A 13,450-nucleotide genomic window follows, 5' to 3' on the forward strand; every position below is an offset into this window, starting at 1 on the left:
GCGAACGCAGGCTCAGCCCCCCGGGGGCTTCAGGGGAGGGGGAAAAGACGAAGCTTGAAAGACTTGGTAATGGCGACGGGTTTGGTAAGTAGGAAAGTTTCAGCGGAGAAGTAAACGCCACGGCGGGAGCCGCGGCGCGCGCCGGGCTCGCGGGCGGCCCTCAGGGAGTGCGCAGGCAAGCTGCTGGCGGCGCTGTCGCGACCGGCGGCCCGCGTCGTGACGGTGTGTGGTCGCGGGGCTCCGGAGGGGTGGGGGCGGGTAAGGGAGGGGCTGGAGCGGCTGGGCCGGCTGGCGGGGACTCTCGGGCTGCGGGGCACCAGACTCCCCGCGGCGAGCGGGAGCCGCGACTTCCCCGGGGCTGAGCGGTCGTGGCGCCCGGGCTCCCTGGGGGAGCCGGAGGTGGGGGGCTGGCGGAGGCCGGGGCTCGGCCGCGCTCGCGGTAGGGGCTGGCGGGGAAGGGGCCGGGGCAGGGGAGGGGCCTGGCGTTCCGGAGGGCTCCGGAAAGTTTGACTCGCCACTCCCAGCTGCACGGCCGAGAGGGGCGGGTGCCGGCCGCGAGCCCAGGCGGGCTGGGGGGCTCCAGGGAGGTGAAGCCGTCTCCGGGTTCCGGGCCGGGCGGGGGAGCTCGCGGAGCCGTCGGGCCCGGGGCTCATTGTTACGCAGTTTCGAATGAATGGGCTGCGAGGCGCGTGCGCGGTGGGGCTGTGCCGAGGAGGGGGGGGGGGGGGGAAAAACAAGCCTGGCGTCCGGACTGTGGTCACATGATGGGGGGGGGGGAGGAAGCGATGAATGGCGAAAGAGGTGGGGGTGGACTTGGCCGGCTCCGGGAGGCGCTGTTCGGCTTGACCCGGAGGCCCGCGGGCGAGGCCAGGCTCCTCCCTCGGCAGGCCGATTTAAACAACAAAAAGGAGTTCGGGCGAAGCCGGGTTCCTTAGCCTCGGTCCTCCGTGCTCCCCGCGTTGTACACTTTGTAATTCACGCTGGACTTCTCAGCTGGAGTCCTGTGAATCACTGACAGCGGGGTGGGACACGTTTCCTGGCGCATTGTACCTGCTGCTGGGACTCAGTAGGGTTTAAGGGAGCTTCACCTGGGGAGTGGGGCTTCTGGATGAGTTACGGTTTGAGTAGTAGAATACTTGAATAAGTAGTGTTCTTACTACAACAGTTATCTCGAGCTGTAATTCTGTTTCCGGCGTTCCACCTCGAGCTTTAATCCTCAGCTTTGTTTTGTAAGCTGAGTATTGGGAAAAATTTGAGTTACATTCAAAAGAAACTTCGTCGGTTTTTTGCGTTACCTTAGCGTTTTGAAGAAGAAATGATTATCTAAGCATTACTTCAACTCGACTAGTAAACTTCAAAATCTTTTTAAAATTTCACTTTATAGCTTCCAGTTTAGTTTTATAAACCTAGTTGTAGTTTCTTGCTGTGAAAACACGATGTTAAAAGCATGCCCTCTCCGTGTTTTTTGTCATTCATTTCCCAGTTGTTCTTGCACGACTGTTGTGGTTCCTCTCTAATGCTACACCACCAAATGGTCTCTAGTGTATTTTATCTTTAGACTCTCTTCATTGTGCGGTGAAGCAGGCATATGGCGTGAACTTAGATACTGAGCCTGAAGGTTCTTTGGTGTGCGTTACAAGCTGGTCTGTGTATCGGTTGGAAATAAAGATATCAGCACTCTTTTACTCATATACGTTATCTTAAGAAGTTACTCTCTAACAGTATTAACAAGGGGAGATATTTTATGTGCTTTAAATTTCATAGTGTGCACTAAAAAGGGGAAAAGAAATCACAAAAATTAAAAAGTTAAACTGACAAATACCTGTCCAAATTAAGAAAATTTGGAACATTTTAACTGTCTGAGGTCAGTAATTAATCATGTACTTTCATATTTTGATCTGCATTTGCTTTGTACTTTACTATCATAAATTCGGTTACATTTTCACTAGGAAAGTTAGAAAAGCTTATTTTCGTCCATGTCTGTAATCTCAAGCTCTTGGGAGGTACAAGCAGGAGAATGGGCCATGACCTCTACATAGTGAGCTTCAGACCAGCCTGTCTATATAAAGCCATACCGTTAAAAACAAACAAACAAACAAACAAAGGCAAAAGGGAAAGAGAAAACAAAAATTTTCTCTAATATGGTTAGTTCAGTATTTGGTTTTGTTTTAGACAAATGGCAGGTACTTAACCTGTCCTGAAGACACTCTAGTCTTTATAGCTTAGGCCGGCCCTGCATTCTTGACAGTCCTCTGTCCTTAGCTATCAGTGAAAAACTAAAGCCATTAAAGCTCCTATAGAAATGCCCCCCTCCTTTTTTAGGCAGGGTCTCCACGCTGTAGCCCTAGGTGGTCTGTAACTCACTTTGTAGACAGATTGGAATGGAATGCAACAGTGATCTTCCTGCCTCTACCTCCTGAGTGCTGAGGTTAATTTTGCCACCTTGTCTGGACAAAAAAAAAAAAAAAAAAAGGTCTGTTTTCACAGATTGGTCTAGTAGTACGAAAATGTTTAAGAGTATACTCAAGTTAGGAAACTAGGTTACTTTCATATAAATTTCAGATTTCAGCCATGCCTGGCCTAAAAGAGTTGTTGAAATAATATGAAAATGTTTATGATTATAATCAAGTGTATGGAAATAATTCCTTTCATGTTAATTTTAGATGATTTCAAGCTTCTTATAAAAGAACTTTTAAGTTTTTTGGTTTTTCAAGGCAGGGTTTCTCTGAGTAACAGTTCAGACTGTCCTGGAACTTGCTTTGTAGAACTCACAGACATCTGCCTGCCTCTGCCTCCCGACTGCTGGGATGAATGGCGAGTGCAACCACTGCCTGGCTTCTTTAAGATTATTTGGTTTTATGAGTATGGGTGTTTTGCCTGCATATCTGTCAATGCACCATGTTCATGCAGTACCCAAGATGGCCAGAAGAGGTAGTCAGAGTTAACAGACAGTAGTGATTTGATGTAGGTGCTGGGAATTGAACCCAGGACCTCTAAAAGATTGCACAGTGCTTTTAACCACTGGACCATCTCTTCAGCTTTCAGGATAACTTGCTTAAAATATTATTTGAATTGACAATACTGTCCATGAAAAGTTTTATGTGATCTGCAATAGTATTTCATGTTGATCATGAAAATAATTTGTTTTGATGTGATTTGCAGTGTTCAGCAAAGGAAGGTTGTAAGATAAATTTTTATACCTGTAAGAATTTTGAGGTGTGGATAGGTTTTAGTTCTATTGACAAAATAAGGAAATAGACATCAGTGGTAGAACTGTCGAGAATCACAAAGGTGCTAAGTGGTAAGCTACACCATGTGGCTTCTTGTTTTCATTTTTAGCTCAGTGGTAGAAACATTTGTCCAAGAAATTACATTTAGAATATGTGATGGTTTCTAAAGACTTCAGTAGGACCTTCTGGTTAAGTTGGTAAGGATCTCTGGACAGTAAGGTTGGAATCAAGGAATAAACTCAGAAGCCAGAGTCTAACATATTTTGAGCTAAGTGTTTATTTTGTGTCTTAATTTCTTTAGAAAGAAGATGGCCCCATTCAGTGGTCAGAGTCCTGCCTGTGATGACTGAAAGGAGAGGGCACAGGGCAGTGCTTTGAGGGGAGGGAAGAGGGAGGGAAGAGGAAGGCAAGAGCTCTGAAAGCTAGGTTTGTTGTCTTCTGTTCTCTTCTTCCTAGAGTTTGCAAATATCTGTTACAAATTTAAAAGCTGGGTGGTGTTGGCACATGCCTTTAGTCCCGCCCCTTGGGAGGCAGAGCAGGGGAATCTCAGTGAGTTCAAGGCCAACCTCCTTTACTAAGGAAGTTCAGGACCAGGGAAACCCTGTCTTGAAAACAAAAACAAAAAAAGTTTGTTAAAAGCATTAAAATTTGAATTTTTGAGCGTAGGATTTAAAGTACAGTTGGAAAATTGAAACTTTGAAAATCATTGATTTAATGAAGAATTGACGTGCATATTTAAGGTAAATACAAGGTAAATGCTACTACACGTTCTGGTAGAGTAGTGTATACAGTGTGTACAGAGTAGTGTATACAGTGTATAGAGTATACAGAGCAGTGTGTACAGTGTATACAGAGTATACTGTGTACAGAGTATACAGAGCAGTGCATACAGTGTGTACAGAGTAGTGTATACAGTGTACAGAGCAGTGTATACAGTGTGTACAGAGTATACAGAGCAATGTATACAGAGCATACAGAGCAGTGTGTACAGAGTAGTATCTACAGAGTGTACAGAGCAGTGTATCCAGTGTGTACAGAGTATACACAGTAGTGTATCCAGTGTGTACAGAGTATACACAGTAGTGTATACAGTGTATACAGAGTATACACAGTAGTGTATACAGTGTGTACAGAGTATACAGAGCAGTGTGTACAGAGTAGTATCTACAGAGTGTACAGAGCAGTGTGTACAGTAGTGTATACAGTGTGTACAGAGTATACAGAGCAGTGTATACAGAACAGTGTATGCAGAGTATACAGAACAGTGTATACAGAGTGTACAGAGCAGTGTGTACAGAGTTTACAGAGTAGTGTATACAGTGTGTACAGAGTAGTGTATACACAAGTGTATATAAGGTGTACAGAGTATACAAAGTAGTGTATACAGTGTGTACAGAGTTTACAGAGTAGTGTATATAGTGTGTATAGAGTATACAGAGCAGTGTGTACAGTGTGAGTGAACAATAGGAGGTGTTTGAGAACTGAGTTTGTTTATTAGAGAAATAAGATTATTCTATATGTGGGGATTGTTTTGAGGATAAGCTGATGGTGTTCCTTTACATTTTCAGAGGTCTTGCTTTGCCCGCCAGGGATTCTAAGAAGACACAGACCAATAATTTGTATATATGTGTGATTTTATGTGCTTTATTCTTACACTAACTGTGAGATAAATAGTGCTGTGAATTTGAAGATGAATTCCTGGCCCCAGGTTATGTAACCAGAAGAGTAAAATGTGAGCCTTTTGTCTTGAAGTTTAGGCGTTCTTTTCATGTTTAGGAAGTAAAAACTTTAAAAATCAAAACTCCATAGGAAAATAAAACCTGTATAATAAAAACTTTTACCTTAGCAAACAAAAACTTCAGCCAAAAACCTGACTTCACCATAATCAGTGGGAAGTCCAAATGTCCAGAACAGTAAATATTTACTTGGTTGGTAAGTTGTTCCGCTTTAACATTAAAATTAGTGGCTCCCCTCCCCCCACACGTGTTAATGATGGTGATGAAGTTGTAAGTGCTAGAAGTTCTCTGGTGGATGGCAGTTACTGCTGATTGGCCGAGCAGAAGCTCTAGCTAGGAAGAATGGCAAAGCCAAAGCCTTTTGCGGAGGGAGGGAAACAAGACTCAGGGCTAACTGAGAATGGTGGTGAACTGGGACTGTTTTCATTGTGCAGCTGTAGTTGACAGTGACATCTGGCTCACAGTAGGTGGAACAGAGTGTGAATGTTAGGAAGATTGGGTTATGTTCTTTAAGCTGTTCAATAGGTCATTGTAGGATGAATTAAAACTTGATCTAAATTGTTAGTGTTAGCTGTTTGAGAGAACTTGCAAAGAGTGACTGAGTTCCTGTGTGTCTTAGGAATTACTAAATAAGGAATCTTCATTGTTACTACGCCTTTTACAAGATTTTGCAAAGGAATCTGAAAACAGTTGGCTTATTCTGGAGAATCTGAGTGTTCTTTAAAAAAAATACCCTGTGTATGTTTCAGACTTTGCCTGTTCAGATAGAGTTTTAATGTGGTTTTACAGATTGAAAGAACTTACTTTTAGTTACACTCAAGTCAGACATCAACTCCACAAACCATCAGTGGCTCCTTGTTGTCTGATAATTGGTAATAGCAACACCAGCCATTCCGTACTGAAGATGTTTTATGTTATGGATTCGAGATAGTTTTTGTTATTGCTGAGTTTTTATAACAACCAGCGAAAATGTACTTTAAATTATTATAGTTTACAAACAAGGCAACATACTTAAATAGATTGTTCAGAGCATGTAGCCTAATGACAAACCTGGTTTATACTTAATTAATTTCAGAGTTCTTACCCTTGTCTCTTTATTTCATTTTTTAATAGTAGGATTAAGGCTTACTCTAACAAGGTGGTAGTGGCACACTTCTTTAATCCCACGACTTGGGAGACAGAAGCAGCAAATCTGTGAATTCAAGGCCAGCCTGGTCTACAAAGCTGTTTCCAGGACAGCAAGGGACTGTTACACAGGAACCCAGTCTCAAAAAAACAACCCAGTGCACTCCACCTTACAGTTTAGAATCCATGACCACACAGTGCTCAGGACTGTCACGCTTCCTGGTGACATTAGGTTCTCTATTTTCTCTCTTTTTTTTTTTTTTTTCTTTTCTTAATGTCATCCAGGAGGAAGCACTTTGCCAGATCTGTTAGCTGATATGAGTTTCTCTCATCGGAAGCCCACCTTTCCCCCCTACTGATAGCTAAACCTTATTCTATATGGCAAAAGCTATTTACTTGTTTTGTTCAACTAAAGCCTAGATCACTGGACATTCTGGTCAACTGTTGTTGCAGCTAATAATGATGCCTTTTATGATACTTGGTAAGAAAGGAATGTAGTGTTCCTGTGCTGGGTGTTATTCCTTGGAAACTACAGCTCCCAGACTTCCCTTCACCTGTGCGCGCTGGCGCGTCCAGGTGAAGACCATCACTCCCAGATAACCTTGCGCCCCCAGTTAAAAGCGAAGGTCCACGAGGTTTCCCTCCTCTTGGCCCCTCTCTTGCCCCTTTTTCCTCGTGTGTCTGCACGTCCCGCCCTTATTGTGTTCCCCTCTCCCCATTAAACGCACCCACGTGGGAGCCGCGTGTCTGTCTCTTCCTTTGCGTGCCGTCTATCCCGTGTTTGTCCACACACCCACGCCGCCCCGCCGCCGTTTTTAAGGAATATTACTGGGGACTGAGCCCTTATGTAGCGTGAAGGGTATTACATCATTCCAACTTGTCAACAACCATTTTTTTAACTCTTACTTGGGTTTTTGAAAACAAAAGCCGGTAAACAGGACTGGTACAAATGGTTTCCTCCTTTGTTTCTAGGTGTACATGTGACTCTTTGCTCTATAGAGTTGAGTAAGAATGGCTGATTGAGCTAAATTTGCTCAGGGTTTGAAGGACTAGGTAGAGGCACAGAAAATATCATACATGAAAAGGCACATTTCACCTGATCATCACATTTATGGGAAGTTATCCTAGCAGTGTGGGTAACTACATACTAAGACTGATTAATTAGAATATTGTAGTAATGGAGGAGCATTGATTGTCCAACTTGCCTAAGTAGGTGGAATTTTTCTGTTCTGGCAACCATTGGTTATGTGTTTGAGCAGGTAAAATCATGTGTTTTGTAGTTCTTTTAGGTTTATTTCTTTCCATCTGTAGTCAGAATTGAGGGGGGTTTCCTCTGTCAAACCTGATCTTTTTTTTTTTTTTTTAACCTGGAATGAATCCATAGTTTTTCATTTCCAATGGAAATAAACGCATAACATTTCCCCCAAAGTGATATATCTTTTGACTTATATTTTGGAGTCAAAATATTTTAAAAATATGTAGGTTGGTTGAATCTGGCAGTTTTTATAATCCCTTATCTCTTAGCAGCCAAAAATTCAAAGACAGCATAATAATATATGGAATCCAGACTTTTTGTGTACTTTTTGACTTTATTTAGTTTATTTTTTTATATTATTTTATTGTTTTTAAGAAATTTACTTTTATTTTAAAATTATGTGTGTGTGTGTGTATAGGTTTGTCTATACCTCCTCTTTTCGTTCCCAAGCCTCTGTATATTTTTAAACATACTATAACCCATTTAGAAAGCTTTTTTTTTCTTTTTTTGGTTAAATCTGTCCTTTATTGAGCATCTGTGACCTTTTTGTCTGTGTGAGTAAAACTTAAATTGCTGTGTAACTTGAATCATGATGCATGTTGGTGGCTGCCTTCTCCACCTTGGTTCTGGAAGAGTCTGGGCTCCCTGTATAGGTATGCCTACTGCCAGTTCTGGGAGCCATGCCTCTGCTCACCACCAGCAAAGAGACCATCTAAGAAAATGTGGCTAACAAGAAGCCATGTTTGGTTCCATTCTTGTGTACCTAGAATCTTTTAAGCTTTGTCAGGTTTTATGTGGAAATTTCATGCCCCACATTGGGTGCCATTTTTAGGCAGAGTTTTCCCATCCCGGCAGCCATATACCAAAAAAAAAAAAAAAAAAAAAACATTCAGAGTCTTAATTATAAATGCTCAGTCAGTAGCTGAGGCTTGTTACTAACTCTGACATTTAAATTAACCTATACTTTTTAATCTGTTTTGCCATGTGGCTTCATACCTTTTTCTAAGTACAGCATGTCCATCTTTTCCCTGCATCTTCTTGAGACTCCTTGACTGTCATTTTCAGAGTGTGCAGGATTATTCCACAGCATGCTTCAGATTTAGATAAATTGTTAAGTGCCCAAAGTAATAGCATGAGACATCACTGTTCCCAGGTCTATGGATAGCTTGTCAGGTCTTCCAGGAAGAAACCACCTAGACTAGATAGCTGTGTGGTTTGTTACAAGGAGGGCCCACTTGTTTTTCCTGGCTGCCTGGCCAGTTTACCCCCGAAATAACCACACAGAAATTGTATTAATTAAATCATTGCGTGGCCCATTATCTTTAGCCTCTTATTGACCAACTCTCCCATCTTGATTTAACCCATTTCTAATAATCTGTATATCACCATGAGGTTGTGGCTTACTAGGAAAGATTCAGCATATCTGACCTGGCGGCTCCATGACAGCTCTATCCTCCCAGAATTCAGTTCTGTCTTCTCTGCCTACCTAAGTTCTGCCTTGCCAAGCAATTTCTTTGTTGAATAACCAATGAAGGCAACACATAAACAGAACCTACACCAATGGTTATTTGCTTTCAATGACTATTTTATTTAGGACATAAAGAATCCCACAGCATGTTTTTATTGCTTTACAGTCTGGGGTTTAAAAACTTTGTGTGTGTGTGTGTGTGTGTGTGTGTGTGTGTGTGTGTGTGTTATATAAACTTTTTTCATTCATCTTCAGGATTTAAGGAGAGAAAGTAGGGCAGGTTTTGTAAACATGATTTTGATACTGGGCCACAAGTTCAGTCACTTGGTTCTTCAAGTGAATTAGTCAAACCGGAATCCAAAACCACATTTCTTAAATCTGAAGGTCTTCTCCATACTGTACTGCCTCTAAAGCAGTGCCCAGGCAAGGGTCACTTTTTAAAACATTGATTTTTGTTGTGTGCACGTATGCCGAGGTATGTTCTAGAGAGCACATTGATTCTGTGTGTGTGTGTGTGTGTGTGTGTGTGTGTACTGAGGTGTGTTCTAGAGAGCACATTGATTGTCGTGTTGTGTGTGTGTATTGAGGTGTGCTCTAGAGAGCACATTGATTCTGTCGTGTGTGTGTGTGTGTGTGTGTGTGTGTGTGTGTACTGAGGTGTGTTCTAGAGAGCACATTGATTGTCGTGTTGTGTGTGTGTATTGAGGTGTGCTCTAGAGAGCACATTGATTCTGTCGTGTGTGTGTGTGTGTGTGTGTGTGTGTGTGTGTGTGTATACTGAGGTGTGCTCTAGAGAGCACATTGATTCTGATGTGTGCTCTAGGGAGCACAGGACAACTTCTTGGAGTCGCTTCTTCTGTTGTGCCTTTCAGGAATCAAACTATTTTGAAGGAAAGAACTATAGATTGTTGAAAAAAAAAATCACGATTTGTTGTGTGTTTCTTAGAATTTTCCAAAAGAAATTAAAAATTCGGAGTATAGCCTGAGAAGTCAGGAAGTATGACTTGGGTTTCACTATGTCACTATGTTAGTAGTATGTTAGTTAGACCCTAATGTAACTGTTGCCAAGGCTGAGAGAGTGACAGGAATAATCCCATTAGGACTTTGTTGAGAAATGCTCAATAAAGTGTTAGGCTGTAGCCCTCTTCCTTGAGATATCTTGGCCAAGGCTTTCATAAAGAATCTCTATAAAGGAAGTTAGCTGGGGATTAATGCTGAAATTTTTATCTCCAACGTGATTAAAAAAAATTTGAGTTTCTTTGAAAAGGAATTTTGAGTGGCACTGATTTGATTTGAAGGTAGTTTTAGTAGTTGTTTAGCTAAGTTTACTATAGTTTTCCCCCCTCTTTCTGGAAATAATAGTTAATATTAGAATGAATCCCCCTCTCCCCCTTGAGACAAGGCTCCTCTGTGTACCTCTGATTGCTCTGGAACTCTGTAGACTAGGCTCGTTTTGAACTCAGATCTGCCTGCCTCTGCCTCCTGAGTGCTGAGGGAAAAGGTGTATGCCACCATGCCTGGCTTAGAATGACACATCTTTTTCTAATGCTATTTTCCAAATCTTTTGAAAAAAAAAAAAACACGTTTTAATTTTCATGAGAAGTACAACATAGCCTTTCAAATGTACACAGAGAATGTATTACTTTCAGAATATGAAGAAGCAAAATATTGAATAATAAATGGAAAGCCTTTAAAAATAGAAGAAATGAATTATTTCTCTAAGGTTTTTTTCTTTTTTTCCTTCCTTTATTTTTTTTAAATATTTATTTATTATGTATACACTATTCTGTCTGTGTGTATGCCTTCAGGCCAGCAGAGGGCACCAGACCTCATTACAGATGGTTGTTAGCCACCATGTGGTTGCTGGGAATTGAACTCAGGACCTTGGGAAGAGCAGGCAATGCTCGTAACCGCTGAGCCGTCTCTCCAGCCCCTCCTTCCTTCATTTTTAAAGATGAAGTCTCACTCGGTATACCTGGTTGATCTGCCTCTGCCTACTGAGTTGCCACAACTTCCACCCAGGCCCTTTTGTGTTTTTACTTAAGGAAAGTTGGTTGGGCTCGATTTTCTTTCTATTTTGAACACATTTGAAAAGTGAATTGTTAGTATTGCGTCTGTAAAGAGCTATTAGTTGACTAGTGAGAAAAGATTCTGAATTAACAAGGTTAGTACTTTGAGGTTGTATATAATACAGTGTTGAACACACAGTTGTGGAGTTGTCCTGACGGGTTGAGGAAATAAATGGCAGTGTGTGACTATGTTGAAATACAGCATCATGCTGTCATTCTTGCTGATGTGACTTGACACTGTGTCTTTATTTCAAGTCGGAGCACCATAACATGGTGTGGGAAGTGAAGACAAATCAGATGCCTAATGCCGTACAGAAACTCCTGCTGGTGATGGACAAGAGAGCTTCAGGAATGAATGACTCCTTGGAGTTGCTGCAGTGTAATGAGAACCTGCCGTCCTCTCCAGGGTACAACTCCTGTGAGGAGCACATGGAGCTTGGTAAGCAGAATCAAACTTACTTAAGAATCTAAAAACATTCACATTAATTGCCATTTTTAATCAGCTTCTCTGTCTTGTCTACCTGAAGAGCTTGGGTATTAGGAATTTTTAACATTCTCTTATTCTGCTTTTTAGTGTGTATGTGGTGCGTGTACGTACACTGGCCCCTGTGTCATGGCTCCCTCTGTTGTTTCTGTCTCACTCTGTAGGCTCAGTCGGCTAGACTGGTGATCTAAAGAGAGCCCCCAGAGTCCCCTTATCTCACTGTTCCAGATACCTGCAGTCACAGTCAGGACCTGGCCTGCTGTCTGACTTTTGTGGGTGGTAAAAACCCCAACTTGGGTCCTTATGCTGTGAACCGTTCCCCCCAGCCTAATGGAGGAGGTCCCTCATTTTAAAATATAGCTGAAAACAGTGTGTGCTACTTAGGTACTCAAAAGATTGAAAATTTGTTGAAGTAAATAGTTTTATTTTGTATACTAAGCTCAGACTAGTACATGCTTTGGTTTTGAAAACCCTGCCATGTGACTTGACCCAGTGAGCTGGTACAGAAGTGGCAGTACTTACTCATCAGGCATTTGGAGTGATCATTGCTGGGGAGCCACTCCAGAGAGCTGTTTGTAGAATGTCTAGGTATACTGAGTAATGATTTTAAATTGTACTGCTGGTAGACTGCTGTTCTGGAGCAGACTTAATGAACCGCCTCTGGCTTGTTGCTCAGCTTTTCAACATGCCTTTGTCTTCCTGTAGTATGCGGTGGTTTGAATGTTTATAGAAACTGAGAGGGTGTGGCTTTACAAATGATACTGTTGTGGTGATGCTTGGGGATGTGGCAGTCCTGAAGGTCTAGGACATAATGTATTACTTTTAAGTGCTACATATTTTCTGGATCCTAATACTTTTTGTGTAACAGTTATTATTGAGCAAGGAGCAATGCTTTTGCCAATGGTTGATTGATTATCCATGATCATCATATGTCTAGAGGAAATCAGGCCGGGGAACTCACCTCACCTATCTGTGGCTTCATTTTAAAAGTAGTTAATTTGGGCTGGAGAGATGGTTTAGCGGTTAAGAGCATTGACTGCTCTTCCAGAGGTCCTGAGTTCAATACCCAGCAACCACATGGTGGCTCACAATCATCTGTAGTAAGATCTGGTGCCCTCTTCTGGCCTGTAGGCATACATGCAGACAGAATAATGTATACTTAATAAATGAATAATTTAAAAAAAAAAGTAGTTAATTTCAAAATCTGAAAAACAGAAATAAACCATTTGCAATAAAGAAATGGTGCATTTATGCCGGGCCGTGGTGGTGCACACACCTTTAATCCTAGTACTTGGGAGGCAGAGGCAGGTGAATCCCTGTGAGTTCGAGCCCAGCCTGGTCTACAAGAGCTAGTTCCAGGACAGCTAGGACTGTTACACAGGGAAACCGTGTCGCAAAAAAACAAAAAAACAAAAAAAAAAAAAACAAAAAAAAAAGAAATGGTGCATGAGAGATATAATAGTAAGAGCAGCCTGGAGATTGGCTGTTTGCATTGCCCTCGTTTGTTCAGTGACATGGGTACCGTGTGGCTCGTCTTGAGAATGGATGGATAACCTATCCTGAGTTACTACTTTTAACTGAGATGCTTTATTTTAGACTACTCTGGAACATTTGCCTGCGCATAGGCCTTTATGGAGGTACTTAGTTGAGTAGGAGAGGTGTTTGTGTGTTTGAGGTTCTTTTTTTTCCCCCTGCTGTGGTATTGGGCACTTTTTTGTATTCTTTTGTATTATCATGTGGAAAGAAAACAACATAATATTATTATAAATGTATGGTAAAGCGTGGTTACTACTACATAGCATAAAACAAGATAATTAGTGTTCACCGAGGAATGGTACAGAACATTTGTTACTCTAGAATGCCCCTGAAAAGACTAGGATTAGGTCCAGTGTTTTCAGTAGAGGATTTCGAGGTGATGACATAACTCTGTAAAGAAACAACTGGTGGTGCAGCCTCTAATCCCAGCACTCAGAGGAGAGGCAGGCCAGCCTGGTCTACAGAGCGAGTTCCAGGACAGCCAGGGCTACATAGTGAGACCCTTTGAGACTCTGTCTTGAAGAAAAAATAAAAAAGAAAGGAAAAA

The 13,450-nt window shown here is 42.0% G+C and overlaps 1 protein-coding gene across 2 annotated transcripts in view; it reads left to right on the forward strand.

Annotated features, from left to right (window-relative positions):
- Hbp1 (HMG-box transcription factor 1) overlaps window positions 1–13,450 on the forward strand; it is a 27,251-nt gene continuing 13,801 nt past the window's right edge. The window contains exons 1-2 of one of the 2 annotated variants that reach the window (XM_050122312.1): window positions 1–84; window positions 11,139–11,322. In XM_050122312.1, coding sequence (XP_049978269.1) covers window positions 70–84; window positions 11,139–11,322 — 199 coding nt within the window. In that variant the 5' untranslated portion in view covers window positions 1–69. Of the gene's footprint in view, window positions 223–11,138; window positions 11,323–13,450 lie in introns of both variants that reach the window. The other variant, XM_050122313.1, reaches the window with a different exon arrangement.

This window comes from Alexandromys fortis, unplaced genomic scaffold, assembly GCF_014885135.2.
Source record: "Alexandromys fortis isolate MF-2015 unplaced genomic scaffold, M_Fortis_MF-2015_v1.1 scaffold_201, whole genome shotgun sequence".
Lineage (NCBI taxonomy): Eukaryota > Metazoa > Chordata > Mammalia > Rodentia > Cricetidae > Alexandromys > Alexandromys fortis.